General features: G+C 39.9%; 1 protein-coding gene across 1 annotated transcript in view; it reads right to left on the reverse strand.

Moving 5' to 3' along the window:
- Window positions 1–19,516, reverse strand: part of CHCHD3 (coiled-coil-helix-coiled-coil-helix domain containing 3) — a 287,381-nt gene that overhangs the window by 42,344 nt on the left and 225,521 nt on the right. The window contains exon 6 of the mRNA XM_065939307.1: window positions 17,388–17,458. Within this exon, the coding sequence (XP_065795379.1) occupies window positions 17,388–17,458 (71 nt within the window). The remainder of the gene's footprint in view (window positions 1–17,387; window positions 17,459–19,516) is intronic.

Raw genomic sequence — 19,516 nt, forward strand, 5'->3', positions numbered from 1 at the left:
AACAAATGGTACAGTTGTTACAGTTATAACTCCAGCATCAGGTTTTGACACTTCTGCAGTAGAACTCATAATTTCAACAAGTAACAGACCTCCGAGGACAGGGACTCAGACATCCATTTCTGTATTTCCAGCGCCCACAGAGCGTGGAGCATCAGAGACCCTTGACGGATAGCTGTGTTGTTGATAGTGATGATGAGCTGTCACATTACTACCCTTCAAAACAAATATATGTCACTGAGCAGCTCTTCACTGGGGGGAAGAAACCAAACAAATGAAAACAGGGTATCAGAATCCACTCATTGAAAAGAACTCCCAGGATAGGGGAGTTGATGAAATTGGTCTCCTGGAAAATCTCGTATCTCAAAGACCTCAAAAATACCTCCAAACCCACACCACACTAACCACACCAAAAATGCAAATGAAAAAGCAGTGACAAACATGTGATCCCTGTTTCTTGTCAACCAACCAGAAGGTCTGAGAGAAGCTGGCTACACCTAGTGATGTCATTCTCTTTACATTAAGGTCTTTTGTATCAGAGAAACTCTATCATGACAAGAAAAGAACCGGTTAATTGTGAGTAGTACCAAATGAGCTGTAGTGGAGGTGCTATGCATATAAATCAGCAAAGCCTGATGCAGAAAACAGCAGCATCTGGGTGTGCAGCTTGCAAAGTAATGAGACTGTGATGACGTGCTGGCGTCCGGCTTTGATCACTTCATCTTGTTCAAGAGCTCTGCTGGGGAAACAGAGGTGAGAAGCACTGACCTCCCTCCCACCACTTTGCAGGAGCACAGAAAGAGAGGAACAGATCAAGGACTGATCCCCTTCCCTCTTCTCCTCCTTGCACACACACACCCTTTTCAGAACTGACGGTTTCATAGTGGGGAGTCCAGCATAAAGCAGGCTGAGCAAGCTTCTAGCATATGAAGGGTCATGTCTGCACACGTCGACAGTAATTGGCAATTCATTTTTCACCCTAAAAGCAGAAACAGGTGTATGCTACCTTCAGACTCCTGATCATAAACCACACGGAACGTGCCTCACACACAGGCAGCTTTGTGGAAATCTATACCCGTGCCGGAGTGGTGGACTTCAGAGTCTCCACAGATGGGTCTGTCTCACAAATAAATAGGTGTTTGTGTACTCTCAGAAGCACAAGAGAACAAAATGAAGAGCGGACGGCAGCACGTTAAAAAAAAAAAAAAAAAAAAGAACCCCCACCACACAACAGCAGCCCTTAGCCTTTCTTGTGTTAATACTGCAATTGGCAAATAGCTGACATCTTTGTGCTTGCAAGATCCCTACGAAGCGTGTTTAACATACTGAAAGGGGAGGTTTCAGTCCTTGAAAAGGAGTATAAAGCCAGATGTATCACTGCACAGTATTTCTTGCCAGCCTCATCCAGAAATGGGAGCTGAGGTGACTGGAGAAGGGAGCCAAGAGTGAGCACTCCTCTTAACGAGCACATCTATCAATTTTCAAGGGATGCAGTTGATTACCAGCATTTGGACAAACCCACTCACACAAGGAGTGGGGCAATTTACGTGCTGGCCGGTGCCTGAGAAAGCACATTACATAGCTCAAGGCAGCCATGTGAGCAAGTGGGGGATGCTTGGCGACACTTTCACGTGGGAACGTGTGTGCTTTCATTTGAGCATGTACGAAGGGCCAAGATGCAAGCTTTTACAAGTTTTCAAGCGTTGTGCCAGGGCTCACTCAATACATAGTATGAACAAATTGCTGCCTAAGATTATAATATTAAAAAGTACCAGTTACTATATAAATGTTTCATGTACAGATCCTGCCATTAAAAATCCTTTTTATATAATATCACATATGTATAATAGGCAAACGCAATTTAATAAAATATGTGGAATTTTAAAAAAATCGGTACAAATGAGTTTATCCACAAAAAAGAAGTAGAGCTACAGACAGAGAAAATAAACTTATGGTTAATGGGGGTAAGACGGCGGGGCGGGGGGGAATGGATAAATTTGAAGACTGGGGATGATATATACACATCACTATATAAAAAATAAATAACTAATTAAGGCACTCAATATGTCAGCAAATTTGGAAAACTCAGCAGCGGCCACAGGACTGGAAAAGGTCAGTTTTCATTCCAATCCCAACGAAAGGCAATGCCAAAGAATGCTCAAACTATCACACAATTGCACTCATCTCACATGCTACTAAAGTAATGCTCAAAATTCTCCACGCCTGGCTTCAGCAATACGTGAACCGAGAACTTCCAGATGTTCAAGCTGGTTTTAGAAAAGGTAGAGGAACCAGAGATCAAATTGTCAACATCCGCTGGATCATCGAAAAAGCAAGAGAGTTCCAGAAAAACATCTATTTCTGCTTTCTTGACTATGCCAAAGCCTTTGACTGTGTGGATCACAATAAACTGCAAAAAACTCTGAAAGAGATGGGAATACCAGACCACCTGACCTGCCTCTTGAGAAACCTATATGCAGATCAGGAGGCAACAGTTAGAACTGGACATGGACAACAGACTGGTTCCAAATAGGAAAAGGAGTATGTCAAGGCTGTATATTGTCACCCTGCTTATTTAACTTCTATGCAGAGTACATCATGAGAAACACTGGGCTGGAGAAAGCACAAGCTGGAATCAAGACTGTTGGGAGAAATATCAATAACCTCAGGTATGCAGATGACACCACCCTTATGGCAGAAAGTGAAGAGGAACTAAAAAGCCTCTTGATGAAAGTGAAAGAGGAGAGTGAAAAAGTTGGCTTAAAGCTCAACATTCAGAAAACTAAGATCATGGCATCTGGTCCCACCACTTCATGGCAAATACATAGGGAACAGTGGAAACAGTGGTTGACTTTATTTTTTGGGACTCCAAAATCACTGCAGATGGTGACTGCAGCCATGAAATTAAAAGACGCTTACTCCTTGGAAGGAAAGTAATGACCAACCTAGATAGCATATTAAAAAGCAGAGACATTACTTTGCCAACAAAGGTCCATCTAGTCAAGGCTATGGTTTTTCCAGTGGTCATGTATGGATGTGAGAGTTGGACTGTGAAGAAAGCTGAGTGCTGAAGAATTGATGCTTTTGAACTGTGGTGTTGAAGATTCTTGAGAGTCCCTTGGACTGCAAGGAGATCCAACCAGTCCATCGTAAAGGAGATCAGTCCTGGGTGTTCATTGGAAGAACTGATGTTGAAGCTGAAACTCCAATACTTTGGCCACCTGATGCGAAGAGCTGACTCATTTGAAAAGACCCTGATGCTGGGAAAGACTGAAGGCAGGAGGAGAAGGAGATGACAGAGGATGAGATGGTTGGATGGCATCACCGACTCAATGAACATGAGTTTGGGTAGACTCCAGGAGTTGGTGGTGGACAGGGAGGTCTGGTGTGCTGCGGTTCATGGGGTTGCGAAGAGTTGGACCCAACTGAGCAACTGAACTGAAACTGAAAAGGACCTACTGTATAGCACAGGGAATTCTACTCAATACTCTGTAATGGCCTATATGGGAAAAGAATCTGTTAAAAAAAAGTGGACGTATGTTTATGAATAACTGATTCACTTTGCTGTGAACAGAAACAGTGCAAATCTACTATACCCAATAAATATTTTTAAAGTAAAAGAAAATAATAATAATAAGGGGGGAAACTTATTTTTAAGAAAATAAAGCAAGATTTACTCCTATAGATATAGAGATCAAACATACTGAATGAACAGCCCTGACTTTGAGATAAAGTATTCAAATTTTAGTAAGCAAATATGATTATGGATAAGATGAGAAATCACAAGTTTTTTAAGACTAATTAAACATAGGAAACTTATTTTACCTAGGACAAATTACTGTTAGAAGTAGCATATTTCCAGTATTTTGGACATTTTTCCCTAATTAAAATTAGGAAATTTAGGATATTTTAAGAACAATTAACATAAAAAATGCATTGATCTTAGGTGTTCACATTGTAGTAAAAATTGTAAATACACCTGGGTAACTACTACCCAGAAAACAAATATTCTCAGTATCTCAGGAAGTTCACATGGATCTGTTTTCAGTCAAGTCCCCGTCTATCCCCATCAACTACTTGCTGATTTCTATCAGCATAGACCAATCTTTCCTGTTTTTTTAACTTCACATAAATGGAGTCACATAACGGATGATGCCTTGTGTCCGGCTTCTTTTTGCTTAACATGTTCCTGAGATTCATCTATGTTGCTATATGAATTAACAGTTTGCTTTTTTAAAAAACTGCTGAATAGTATTCTACTGTATACCACAACTTTCTTAATCCAGTCCTTCACTGGTGACCATATGAGTGGTTTCTAATTTTTGACAAGTATGAATAAACCTGATATGAACAGATATACAAATCTTTCTGTAGATGTATATTTTCTTTCTCTCTCATACATGCATGCTCGGTTGTGTCTGACTCTTTGTGACCCCATGGACTGTAGCCCATCAGGTTCCTCTGTCCATGCAATTCTTCAGGCAAGAATACTGGAGTGGGTTGTCATTTCCTCCTCCAGGGGATTTTCCTGACCCAGGGATCAAACCCAAGTCTCCAATGTCTCCTGCACTGGCAGGCAGATTCTTTTCCACTGAGAGTATTTTCTTCACTCTTGGGTAAATACCTAGACCTGGAATTTCTAGGTCATGGAGCAAATGAATGTTTAAATTTATAAGAAACTGTCAAGCTTCTTCCAAAGTGACTTTGCTCTTTTATACCCCCTACCAGCAAAGCAGGAAAACTCTGGTTTCTTTACATCCTTTCAGACACTTAGTATTGTCAATCTTTTTGATTTTTACCATTCCGGTGGTTTTAATTTGCAATTCCCTGATAACTAATGGTGTTATTAGCACTTCTCATGTGCTAATTGGCCATTCTTATATCGTCCTTTGAAGAGTCTGTTCAAGTCTTTTGCCTATTTTTAGTATTTTCAAAATGGTATCTTAAGATGAGCAGAACATTTGAATGAATAAAGTCCAAATTTATCAATTTTTGTATTTTGTTTGCTTACATTTTAAGAAAAAAATGCAAAGAGCCAGAAATAGGAATCCTTGATAGATTGACACCAAGAGAGATGATCTGGACATCATACATTCATATAAACAACAGGAAGGCCCGTTCAAGTATGAGTACCATGCAAGTTCTGGTTTCAGTGTTAACACTGTGGTTTTACCCTAGATACAGTGAGTAGGCAACCCTAGGTTAATTATCTGGTTGAGAGCAGGAAGGGTTGGATAGCACTTGGAATAGGCTTCCCAAACTAGGGACTGATGAAACACAAGCAGATACGACCATATGGCTGAGCCTATACAAATTGCCAGAGACCATCCTGACAGCTATTACTTTTATGCATAGATAACTTCTCTGATGTAATTTTTAACCATACTTAAGGCTCTAGATGGTTAAACTTTGAAAATCTGACACAAGGAAAGAATTGAAAATCTACCTCCTACAAATCTTCCTGTACGTGGCCGGTCAGTCAGACAGTAATTAACTCTAATTGGCCCCCCTACAAGCTTCTCTGCTTTCTACCTGTAGCGGAGTGGCACTCAAAAAGCAAAATAACTTTTTACCAGCTTTGAAAACATCAAAGTAAAATTTTTAAAAAATTATTTCCAACCGGATCCTTTAAAAAGTAAATGAACTCTTGTTGTAATCAGCAAGAGGAAAAAACTTAGTAATCCCAGCTAGAAATACCTTTAGGAAACTATGAGCTGTGTAGTTAATTACTCAAATAAGCAAGGATCAATAATTCTAAAATATCATGGATCTCAGAATATAAAATGTTCTCATTTAAATATTATGATACAAAGAAAGAAACAAGCTATCATTCTGGTACAATCTTCATTTATCTAACTAACAGTGTGCAATTAATATTTCATATAACCATGTAGAGTAACACTAGATTCTTAATGGATTGTATTGATTAAAACAGAAAGTTCAATGCTAATGTTCCTGTAGGGGAAAAACAGAATGATTCGTGATCTCACGCAGAACAAATCATGAATTCAGGAGCTTATGACCACTAACCTAAGGGCTGCAACAAGACTGGTTTTGATAATTTCCATGCAACACATAAAAGGACTGTATTAAAGGAAAAAAGATTCCTGGAGTAACCCAAACAAGCCCCAGTTGCCACTGCTGAGGCCTGGAAGAGAATTCCAGGTCACAGAATGAATGCAGAACGTGGCCAATCTGGTTTCACCGGCTTGTGTCACTGACTGAGGTTCCTTCACATATACTATTGAAGTGATAAGGGGGTTTCCACCGTGACCCTCTAGACCTTGAGACCTACTGTCCATGTTCATGGAACAGCTGCAGTTTCTGCTGTTTTGTGAAATAGCTAACACCATCTTAGGGCTTATACCCTGTCCTGCCCTTTGACTCCTATATTCCATCTTCTAGTCCTATATTCATCCACTTTGCCATCCTGCCCTGTCCCCTTCTGCAGACACTTCTGGATTGAGTAGAATGCTGTGAGGAATGCTCAAACAGTCTGTGCTGTTTTTCAAGGTGGCTGCACCAGTCTGCATTCCCACCAACAACATGCATATAGGGGGCGGCGGTATCCCTTTTCTCAGCAATCTCTCCAGAATTTGGTATTTGTGAACATTTTGATGATGGCCATTCTGGCTGGTGTGAGGAAGTGCCTCACGGCAGTGTGGATTTACATTTCTCTGATGGCTGGCCCTGCTGAGTGTCTTTTCATGTGCCCGGTAGCCTTCTGGGTGTCTGCTTTGGAGAGGTTTGTCTGTCTGGGTCTTCTGCCCATCCTGACTGAGTTGAGACTGGAATGAATGAGCTGTCTCTGTGTTTGGAGATTGAGTCCTTACTGGCTGCATCATTTGAGAGTGTTTTCTCTCAGTCTAAGGGGTGTCTTTCCATTTTGTTTGTGGTTTCCTTTGCTGTGCAGGGCCTTGTGAGTTTGGGTTCCATTTGCTTCTGCTTGCTTCTGCTTCTATTGCCTTGGGACGCTGACCTAGGATGCTGACCTAGGACGCTGACCTAGGAAAGTGCTGCTAAATTATGCCATAGGCTGTTCTGCCTGCGCTCTCTTCCAGGAGTTTCATGGTGTCCTTTCTTAACAAAAACAACAAACAACTCTATACTTCTAAATGGGCAATTATAATCAAATGTATGCAAACTGATGCAGGTGGAAACCTAGCTCCCAAGTGGGGCTCATGTTTCTTGGCATTTAATCTTCTGTTAACCTTAGAGAATTCAGCATGTAGCCTAAGGATAGAGCTCCCACTTAAAGGAAGAAGAAGAAAACTAACTAGCTAACTAGACAGATGTGATTAGGAGGGATCTGACCTTAAAGGGGGGCGGGGGGGGGGGGGGGAGGCCTTAATCACCTAGTTTCCTTAGAAATCTAAGCAAATCTACACGCCCATCGTAAGATATATAGTCAAATACTGGTGTGTTCCAAAGCAGGTCTCACTTTCCTTGGAACTAGCCTGCTATGCTGGGGAATGTGGGGGAAGAGAATGATACACACAGCTTCTTAGCTTGAGGTGGCCGACTCCTCTCCACACATCCTGATGAAGGACAGAAGGGGCTGCCAGACCCACGGCAGGCAGTGTCTTAGATCAAAGTAAAACAACTACTTAGGTCCAGTTTTTAGATGAGGATCAATAATAACTTTTCTTTCTTTTTCAACTTTAAAACCTTCTCGGCTTGAATGCCCTAAAGAGAATGGCAGTTAAAATTTATATTTTAGAGATGGAAGACACAAGTCAAAGATGTAACAAATAACCTTTCTGAGGAGTGAGGTGTTCTAGGTAATCAAGACTACATTTCAGCCAAGTGAGTATTCGCTATCAGACAAACTCTAGTGGGAACGTGAAACAATGTGGAAGTTGACAGAGGTGAGCTGATGTTTAAAGTGAAAACAACACACAATGCTATACTTCTAACTAGGCAATTACAACCAAGTGTACATACAAGGGGTACAGGTATATTTACTTTTTCTAGAATTTAACCTCTTCAATTGCTAAGTCTCTTACTAAATAATCAAGGCGTTCCTTGACTCTAAGGATCGTAGAGAATAAAATGTCACCACTGCAGCTGGTATATTTCCTGCTCGCAGCCCTTCAAAATAAAAAAATTTAAAAAAAAGGAGAGGGGTGAAGGCCCAATACAAATGTGGAATTTAATTAGTTAGTAAAAGCCCCAATCCTTGCCTGAAGCCTTGTTCTTCCTGTAATATTGCATTCTTTTCTTCTTGTGTAAACTTTTCATTATGGAGGAGACATCTTTATAATACAATAACTCTAGTTATACTGTAACTGCTGGTAACATAATTCCTGCCTTGGAAGAGCATGTTCAAGTAATGTTGTTTTAATACAATTTGTGTTCAGCAGAAACCAAGTTGACTTGGTCATTTAGAATTTGATCAATGTGAATTAGTGTCTTACTGAGATAAACCATTTGATCATTTAGAAATTGATCAATGAGAATCAGAGATAAAACATTTATCATGTACATTTGGTATATCAGAGCCATTCACGCAGCACGAAAAGTAGGTTATAAGCAGACATCAATAAGTGTTAGAGACGATGTGCAGCGAAACTGTCAGCTGCAGACACAGATACATGCCTGACAGTATATAATTTTAATCCTTTTGATAAGGCAAGTTTCTCAAAGAGGCAGCTGGAATCACTGAAAAATTATAGGAGTTCAACTCTTGAAAAAATGGGAAGAGGCACAATGATGCTAAACATCTCAAACTTTGGAAATAGGTTTTAATTAAAAGTTTAGGCAGAATGGTAAGTAACATAAATTTACACGGCAAAACTTTTAGAAGAGCTTTAGGACTATTAATCAGAGTAAACTGTGTACCTGCAGTACAATTAGTTCTATTAATCTAATACTTCCAAACTGAAGTCACATTGACATTCAAGCCCACTGGCTTATGCATCTAACAGAATTATAAATTTGCCAGTCAAAACCTTATTTAATTATTTTACAGCCAATTAAGCAGGATCTTTAAACACTGTTGCTTAAAACTGTCCATAATCCACATGTGTAATTACAGAGAACACGAGAAACACCTGCTGATACCACTGGCATGTCATCCTCAGCTTCACTAACTCATTCGTAGTGTAGCTATTAAAATCACATATCCCAAAGAGAAACTAAACAGCGTGGCCAGAGTGAAACACTAATAAAACCAAGGACATTTTAAAGTGAAAAGAATTTTACATTGATGCAAACGTTTGACTATATAATACTTAAAAAGGCCATTTTATCTCTAAGAGTTTTTGCAAAGTATTCTGCAGATACTCTACAATCACCTAAACTCCTTCCACGGGGCAACTAATCTTTTAATACATTACAAGGATAACCCAGGCTTCTTCCATGAGCCTAAATTTATAAGTCAGGTTTGAACAACTTCGTTCAAGGATAAAAGTGAAAACCCCTGCTAACACCTGGCACACACAGGAGCATTACCAGCAATCACATCCGACCGCACAAAATCACACTCCTTTATGAGTACTTCATCTTTCAAAGACACCAAAGACAAGTTGAAAAGTTACACCTCTAATGAAATCAGTCCAAAAATATTTTCAATAGATCTATGTCACTTGCCATATACATTTTTATGGAAGGTAGAACTGGCCAGTCCATTATCTAAAGGAAAACACGGGAATGAAAGATCAGTCATCTCTGAAATGCTTCTGTTTGCTATTACATTGTCTTCCCAAGGTTTACACTGCCTTTACACTATCTCACATTTCTTTGATATTGCTCTACACATTTGTTTCATGTCTGTTTCTGTATTTTAAGAACAACTTGTGCTGTGCAAAAGCTTTTAAGTTTCATTCAGTCCCATTTGTTTATTTTTGCTTTTATTTCCAATATTCTGGGAGGTGGGTCATAGACGATCCTGCTGTGATTTATGTCGGAGAGTGTTTTGCCTATGTTCTCCTCTAGGAGTTTTATAGTTTCTGGTCTTACATTTAGATCTTTAATCCATTTTGAGTTTATTTTTGTGTATGGTGTTAGAAAGTATTCTAGTTTCATTCTTTTTTTTACAAGTGGTTGACCAGTTTTCCCAGCACCACTTGTTAAAGAGGTTGTCTTTTTTCCATTGTATATCCTTGCCTCCTTTGTCAAAGATAAGGTGTCCATAGGTTCATGGATGTATCTCTGGGCTTTCTATTCTGTTCCATTGATCTATATTTCTATCTTTGTGCCAGTACCATACTGTCTTGATAACTGTGGCTTTGTAGCATAGTCTGAAGTCAGGCAGGTTGATTTCTCCAGTTCCATTCTTCTTTCTCAAGATTACTTTGGCTATTCGAGGTTTTTTGTATTTCCATACAAATTGTGAAATTATTTGTTCTAGTTCTGTGAAAAATACCGTTGGTGGCTTGATAGGGATTGCATTGAATCTATAGATTGCTTTGGGTAGTATAGTCATTTTGACAATATTGATTCTTCCAATCCATGAACATGGTATATTTCTCCATCTGTTTGTGTCCTTTTTTTTTTTTTTATTTTTTTTATTAGTTAGAGGCTAATTACTTCACAACATTTCAGTGGGTTTTGTCATACATTGACATGAATCAGCCACAGAGTTACACGTATTCCCCATCTTGATCCCCCCACCTCCTCCACCCGACTCCTCTGGGTCTTCCCAGTGCTGTTTGTGTCCTCTTTGATTTCTTTCATCAGTGTTTTATAGTTTTCTATATATAGGTCTTTTGTTTCTTTAGGTAGATATACTCCTAAGTATTTTAATCTTTTTGTTGCAATGGTGAATGGTATGGTTTCCTTAATTTCTCTTTCTGTTTTCTCATTGTTAGTGTATAGGAATGCAAGGGATTTCTGTGTGTTAACTATAAGCAAAATGAAAAGACAGCCCTCGGAATGGAAGACAGTAATAGCAATTGAAGAAACAGACAAAGGATTAATCTCAAAAATATACAAGCAACTCCTGCAGCTCAATTCCAGAAAAACAAATTACCCAATCAAAAAATGGGCCAAAGAACTAAACAGACATTTCTCCAAAGAAGACACACAGATGGCTAACACACACATGAAAAGATGCTCAACATCACTCATTATCAGAGAAATGCAAATCAAAACCACAATGAGATACCACTACATGCCAGTCAAGATGGCTGCTATCCAAAAGTCTACAAGCAATAAATGCTGGAGAGGGTGTGGAGAAAAGGGAACTCTCTTACATTGTGGGAGGGAATGCAAACTAGTACAGCCGCTATGGAGAAGAGTATGGAGATTTCTTAAAAAACTGGAAATAAAACTGCCATATGACCCAGCAATACCACTTCTGGGCATACACACCAAGGAAACCAGATCTGAAAGAGACACGTGCACCCCAATGTTCATCGCAGCACTGTTTATAATAGCCAGGACATGGAAGCAACCTAGATGCCCATCAGCAGACGAATGGATGAGGAAGTTGTGGTACATATACACCATGGAATATTACTCAGCCATTAAAAAGAATTCATTTGAATCAGTTCTAATGAGATGGATGAAACTGGAGCCCATTATACAGAGTGAAGTAAGCCAGAAAGATAAAGACCAATACAGTATACTAATGCATATATATGGCATTTAGAAAGATGGTAACGATAACCCTATATGCAAAACAGAAAAAGAGACACAGATGTACAGAACAGACTTTTGGACTCTGTGGGAGAAGGCGAGGGTGGGATGTTTTGAGAGAACAGCATCGAAACATGTATATTATCTAGGGTGAAACAGATCATCAGCCCAGGTTGGATGCATGAGACAAGTGCTTGGAGCTGGTACAGTGGAAGACCCAGAGGGATGGGATGGGGAGGATCAGGATGGGGAATACATGTAAATCCATGGCTGATTCATGTCAATGTATGGCAAAAACCACTACAATATTGTAATTAGCCTCCAACTAATAAAAATGAATGGGAAAAAAAAAAAAGAACTTGTGTGTTCATAACACTGTGGTAACGTTTCCTCTCTGTAGGTGTGGTATATCGACAACAAGCCACTGAAGGCAAGTGGAATCTGATGCTGACCATAACACAGAGCCTTGCAGCACCATCTGCACATTCCTTACTCTGTCTGTATATCCTGAGAGCTCTGACACACCGCGGACTGGGCTGTCCTGTCCAAAGAGCTTTACATGCTGTCTCCTGGCTGGATGGTGAACTTCCCATAGCTACGATCTCTCTCTAACGCTCTTTTGGGAGTTTTTGTTTTTTCTAAAAACAAATACAGAAACCTCCACAAGTTCCTACAGTGTGTTTGCTCTTTTGTTATCTTTTAAAAAATTTTCTGGCCCTGCCCTGTGGCATGTGGGATCTTAGTTCTCAGACTACAGGTGGAGACTGTACTGCCCACAGTGGAAGTGCAGGGTCTTAGCCACTGGACTGCCAGGGAAGTCCCTGGGAGGTTTTAACATCATCTTGATTTTGTCTGGAACTAGATACAGAAATTTCTCCAATGGTGCAGAGTTTTACAACACGAGCTGGATATAACAATAAAATATTAATGTAAAAATAAGATATAACAAAAAGAAAATCTAATATTTACTGAGCATTTACTTTGTGCTAGACCTGTCTGTGCTAATAAGCACTATCAATATAACAATTAATATAATATTTTGCTTAATTACCTATAAGGTAGACTACAAGGATTAACACTGAACATAATTTTCAGTAACAGAACTACAACATGGTATTACAGAAAGAAAACTATCCCAGAACTAACACCGTAATTTGCTCTATTTAACAGATAATAACAAAGGGTGATAAAGGTGGTAAGAAGTGCTTATAATGACCATTTCAGTTGAGCTGAAAAGGTGTATCTTTTGAATAAAAGAGAGATACAGGTGTGTGTGTGTGTGTATATATATATATGTATCAGCGAGTTTACCCAGTGATTTCAGTTTTATAGCTAATTTTAAAGCTTTCTGGGGGGGAAAGTTCTTGCATGAAAGTAAACACACATTCTTGATCCCAAATTACTTAATTTCCATTGAAAACATGATAAATAACTTTTAGTAACTTTGTGTTTATTCTGGATGCAATTATCTCATCACAGTAGAACTCACTCTGGATTTTTTGGGAAGCTTTGGGTTATTAAAATTCTGTCTTCCACCTGCTCTCCTGTGATGCGCTTCTAAGTTTCATGCCGGTAAGACCCACCTGTCTCCTTCACGGGTATACATTGAGAACACAGCTGAGGGCATGTTTCATAGAAGCACTATGAATGAATGATGTGCTAATAAAACAAACGGGGTAGAGCAGGGAGCAGGATTCCATTGGCTCTAAAGTGTTTTCATGGTTTGCTGCCAAACTATAAAGCGAGGGACTGAAGTGTGAGTTAATATTTAAGCATCCCTAAGATGATTCCATCAGCTGTCCTGCGGGATACACCGGAGTGACGTGCTCATCACGTGCGGCCTCAAATGCTCTGAGTGTTCTTTATTCTTTCTCTTTACTGTGATTTTGTATGGAGCCATCCACCCTCATCAGGCGTGTAACAGTACCCTTGAAATTGCATTTTACAAAGCTTCCATCTCCTATAATGAAGATGTACCCAAATGAATCCTTCCATCAGATAAAATTAATGAAACCCCCCTCAAAGTCCTCCAGGGTGTGCTGTCTAGGAGGGTCAGCTGAGTTCATCTCCATCAGGCAATGGAAAGGATACAGTACATTGCCTTGACAAAGACTGAAGGTATCATGATTATCTGAGATCCCCAAGTTTCTGAGGAGAAACACAATTTCACTGAGGAACCTCTGTGCCTTCAAAGGCAGTAAACATCTCTTATAGCTGAAGCACTATCATTCCCTTGGCTGCTGCTGCTACTGCTGAGTCGCCTCAGTCGTGTCCGACTCTGTGCAACCCCATAGACGGCAGCCCACCAGGCTCCCCTGTCCCAGGGATTCTCCAGGCAAAAACACTGGAGTGGGATGCCATTTCCTTCTCCAACGCATGGAAGTGAAAAGTGAAAGTGAAGTCGCTCAGCCGTGTCCAACCCTCAATGACCTCATGGACCATAGCCCACCAGGCTCCTCTGTCCATGGGATTTTCCAGGCAAGAGTACTGGAGTGGGGTGCCATTGCCTTCTCCAATTTCCTTGGCATGAAGTTGCAAATCAAAATACCATATTCTAAGAAGTTCAGCGTAGCAGGAAGTAGCTGAGAAAAATGACATAAAGAAAACCACTTTCTGAAGAACCAGCTCCTGACATTCCTGAATTTTTGCTTGCACTGGAGTTGGCCAAACTGTGAGGTCTGAGGGAAGGGTCCCCAAGACTGTCCTCACTTCTGGTATCAACTGCAAGTTCAAGGAGGTTCCCAAACTACCCTAAGCTTTGAAAATTCAATACAGGACTCACAGAACTCACTAAAGCTATAAAGCTATTAAACTCAGAACTATGGCTCATTATGGGAAATGCTACAGAGAATCAGCCAAAGGAAGAGAAACACAGGACAAAGTCTGAGAGGGTTTCAATGCAATGTTCTCACTGTCCACAGGAGGCACAACCCTCCTGGTATCAGTGTATGTGACAAATGCAGTGCAGTACCAACTAGTGATGCTCACCCCATCTCGGTGTCCAGAGCTTCACCGGGGCCTCGTCACATAAGCTGACCTGACTGTTCATGTGGCTGACTTCAGTCTTTGGCGTTGGGCTGATAACCACATGGCCCAAGGGACCCGTTATGAATAAGAAGACATTTCTTCCACTTGGAAAATTCCAAGGGTTTAGAGGTTACTCCCAGAAGCTGAGTACAAGGGCCACAGTTTGCTTTGGGAAAGGTTAAACTGTCTACTACATCAGATGAGAGTAGGAGCTAATCAAGAACAACACCATCTAAAGATAAAAGAGGATGACGCTGTTGAGGCTCTGCTTAAAACCAAGTCCACCCTACAGAGCCACAACATCGTGGAGAAGGTCAGTCATCATGACTTAACCTCTATGCTCCATGCAGTCTCTCATCGTGCAGTAGGACAATATAGGCCAGACTATATGCTTTCTAGGGCCATGACATGGCAGGTGGGTGTGGCTTCAGAAGAGATATTCTTTTCATCTAAAATCAGACTTGTCTGTGAAATTCAGCTTCCACCAATATTCTTTCCAACACACTAAGTTCATATTTCTGTTTCTCCTGTATCCCTTCTATCCAAGTGTTTGCTGTGAGCTGAAATGCATCTCCCCCAAAATTTGTATGTTGAAATCCTAATGCCTGGTGCTTCAGAGAGTGAATTGGGACAGAGGATTTTTTAAAGAGGTAAGTTGAAATGAAATCATCAGGGTAGACCCTAATCCAATGTGATTTATAAGAGAAGGAGATGAGGACACAGATGGAGAGAGGGAAGACCATGGAAAGAGAGTCATGTGTAAGCCAAGAAGAAAAGCCCCTGGAGAAACCAAACCTGCTCACACCTTGACCCTGAACTTCTAGCCTCCCCGACTGTGAGAAAATAAACTTCTGTTGTTTAAGCCACTCAGTCTGTGGCAGCCCTAGCAAACCCGTACACCAATTAATCACTAATTCACGTCTAATCTCTCAGCGACTTTTGCATCCATCTCTTTTCTTTCACTTGCAGAGACTTCTCATCTGGTATTTCTGGCTTTTTATTTTTCTTTTCCAGCCCTCCAATCAAACCTCACATTAATTGTCAGTTTACTACTACTAAAGGAGCACGGAACTCAGGGTACTCACCTGGCCAAACACCTTGCAAAGTGTGTATAACCTGTGTGTGTGTGTGCTCAATCATGTCTGACTCTCTGTAATCCCACAGGCCAGGCTCCTCTGTCCATGAGATTTCTCAATCAAGAATACTGGAGTGAGTTGCCATTTCCTCCTCCGGGGGATCTTCCTGACCCAGGGACTGAACTTTCGTCTCTTGAGTCTCCTGCCTTGGCAGGTGGATGCACTACCGCTGCACCACCTGGAAGACTATGACTTCCAGCTAAATGAAGATCAACTTCTTAGTTCAGCAGGTAATGAAAGCCCCTACTGACCTTTCCACTTTACCTTGCACTAGTCTCTCTGCAACAAACCACTGATCTTAACTAGTTTGTCACCCACCAACTCCTGGGCATGGTTTTCCTTTTGAACACCTTTCCTTCCTGACTACTCGATACTCTTCTTCAAGCCTCAACTAAAATGCCATCTTCTTTATGACTAAATAGATCGTCCTCGTCAGAATGGATCTCCTCTGATTTATCTAAAATTTTACTTATTTGTACAGCTTCAATCTTACAAAGAAGAAAGACCCGGGGTGTCAAGTCAAAGGTTCTCAAAGTACAGAGACGAAAGGTTTAAAAAACACTGCTTTACCATTCGTGGGAAAGATAAGAACCTAACTTTAAGAATAAATATGGAGAGTGTCTTTGAAAATCAAATCTATCCAATTCCATATCTAAATTCTGAAGATAGCACATTAACCTTTAAGAGTGAGATTTATGGCTCATTTTTAGAAGGTCTTTCCTGTCTGCTCCTAAAGAGATAATTCACTAAGGAAGACTGGAGGGTTTTGTCTATTTAAATATACCTTAAATCATACATTTTCTAAAAAATCTTTTAAATCAACATTAAAATAACACCAATATCCATTACCACACAAATTACACTACGGCAGAAAGTAATAACATTCTACCCTAGGATTTAATCACTTTATCAAATGCTTATAAACACGCCAACGAAGGAGGTCAGAGTCTAATACAATCTTTTGACTAAACCTGTCACAACACCTTTCTGTGCATCTAATTTGCACGTGTGTGACCAACAGGGGTTACACAACAGAAGTATTTATACACTCAGGAAAATTCTGAATGATGTTTTCTTACCTAATGTGAGTACTGACAGCAAAGGGAAAGTACAGGGCTATGGGTCAGGGACACTCTGATCCATCAATTACGGAACATTCATTTAATCATCCCAAGGATTAATACAGGGAGCCATTTAACATCGCCTTCATAATCAAGGGCAAGGGAAAGATCTGCAATTTAAATGTTTTCAAGGTACACATGAAGAAATGAAATCAGGTTAAATGGGAGAAAGATACCCAAATGTGGACATACCCATCATTTTATTATAAGAAAGTGAATGATCTCTGTGTTTCTACTGTTAAAGGCAACAATTTAACATCCCCTTCATAATCAGGGGTATTCTACTAAAATAATATTCCAAATGAAAACACTACCACCATTGCTTTCAAGTTCCCCAGAGTTCATAAAAGGGAGCTGCAACACACTTTCATCAGAAGCCTGTCCCTTGCATTGGAATTCCATGATAGCGGTATGGGTCCAAACACACTACCAACTGTTCCAGAGGGCTACTATGTTAAAGAGTGGCAAAGGTGTGTTTTCATCTTGTGGGGAAGGGTAAATAATGATAAGACTATTAAAAACTTACTTGAACTTTGCTTCCACCTCCTCAGCAGCTTTCTGGTATTGCTCGGTGGTAACTTTGTAGAACTCTGAGCTCTGTGGATAAAGATTGATAGCAGAGTTTTCACTATTTAAGAGGACAATATGTGTGCAAGACTTAACAATTTCAAAAACTACATAAAATCTTGTGTCTACCACTCAAGCAGAAGGAGGAAGATTTCTTGCATGGTGACATGAATACTTAAAATACATGTAAGGTTATCTATTTAATAATAGTACCACTGTTGGCATACACATTGTATTCACAAACTGAACATTCATGTAAGTCATCAATATTTGATCCTCCTGAAAAAATTCCTAACTTAGTTTTGAAAGACTATTTTGATCTCCCATATTTGGAATCCACCACTGTAAGACCAAAGAGCACTTGAGATCAAATATGAAATTCACACACCATATTTTCCTATCATTCCAGTGTTCCACCTAGGATATTAAAGGATCATTTCTTTTTACACTGTATATTTGTCCTCAAGATGGATTCTTTACAGAGTACAATTTGTTCTATCATCTCCATATGACAAGAGCATCAACATTTATAACAAATTAATCAGTAAGAACAAGGGGGCAGATTTAGGTAATTTTTATTAAAAAATGTTTCCATTATTACATGAATGAACACATAAGCAATATAAATCAAGTTGTAAGGGCCAAGTAATGCCTTTCCTGGGGCAGCAACATTAAAAATGATCCATTCTGACTAGCTACTGTGAAACCTGTCTTACTGCAGGGGGAGGCCTAAATGACCCGATGAGCCTTCAGACTCCATGAAATACCCTGCAAAATGCACTGCAGGACAAAGGAACACAATGCAATGCAGTGGTCCATTGTGTCCCTTCATTCTCTATTCACTCAGGTTTCACATGCATGACTTGGGGTGGTTTATTTTTTAATACATCATTGTTGGTTGGTGAGAAAATGAAAGCGAAATCCTCTTCACACCAGTGACCTCTTTGCATTTAACAATCTGGGTTGCCCAATGACAGTCACATCCAGGTTTGCTGGATGTAGATGAAATCAATAGGTATGTGATTAGACAGCTGGCTCAGGATGGCTGGAGCAATGGACAGGTCACCATTTGAGATGATGAATGGCTTTCTATCAACCCAGAGTCCCTGACGATGCTAACATTTACTATAATCTTATTTGGGCTGCGATTTATCTTTCTTGCACCTGATCAATAAAGATGAACAGAACAGTTGTAGGGATCGATTGTAATTTTTTATCATTTTCAAGCACGAAGGTGCATTTCTGACATGAAGACAATATTCTAAGTGTACTGCTTCTGCCTTTTTTAACATTGCAATGTGAGTGATGAACCACCACCAGTCTATATGCCGAAAGGTTTTAATTCTTCTATAGGTCTCGAGCTATGAAAAAGTCATTTGTCTCCTCAGATATTTTAACTTTCAGTTGTGTCACTCCTTCCGATCAGTTCCACTTACAAGGTTTTTCTTTCCTTTAGAATACACACCAGTCAGGACATGCTCTTTTGTAATGTTTGGTTGCAGCTTTTCTCAGAACCCTTCTAACAAAGACGGCAGTAAAAAGGCAGTTATAATGGGCCACTAACAGTGATGAGGAACTCCCTGCATTACTACGGTGAACTGTCAAATGGGCATTATGTTACTGAATCATGTATTAAAATGTCAGCAAAACAAAAATGTCTTCACTAATGTTTTTGCTTAGTTTATGCAATGAAACTGGAATCTCTGGACAGAGCCAGAAAAGATCTGGTTTCTGGTTCTGTTTAGGGTCCCTGAGCAAACAACCTCTGCCGGTTTCCATTCCAGTGCTCCTTACCTGTAAAATATGGATGATACTAGCATGACTTATCCCTGCCAAAGCTGCTGCAGAAATCAAGTAAGGTGAGCAAGAGAGCTATAAAACCTGCTCAATGTTTTCACAGAGTAAGACGAACATTCAAATAAAAGAATTTTGGAGACAAAGAACTAATTTGGGCAATTCCATTCTGTGTACACATTCAAAATTATCAACATTAAATAATAACTTTCTAACAAGAATGATACACAAAAGCAAGAGTTCTGCCATAATATAAACTAGCAAACTCCCTTATGCTTTGTAATGCCAAAGTGC

The sequence above is a fragment of the Muntiacus reevesi genome, chromosome 6 (assembly GCF_963930625.1).
Source record: "Muntiacus reevesi chromosome 6, mMunRee1.1, whole genome shotgun sequence".
NCBI classification, from domain to species: Eukaryota; Metazoa; Chordata; class Mammalia; order Artiodactyla; family Cervidae; genus Muntiacus; species Muntiacus reevesi.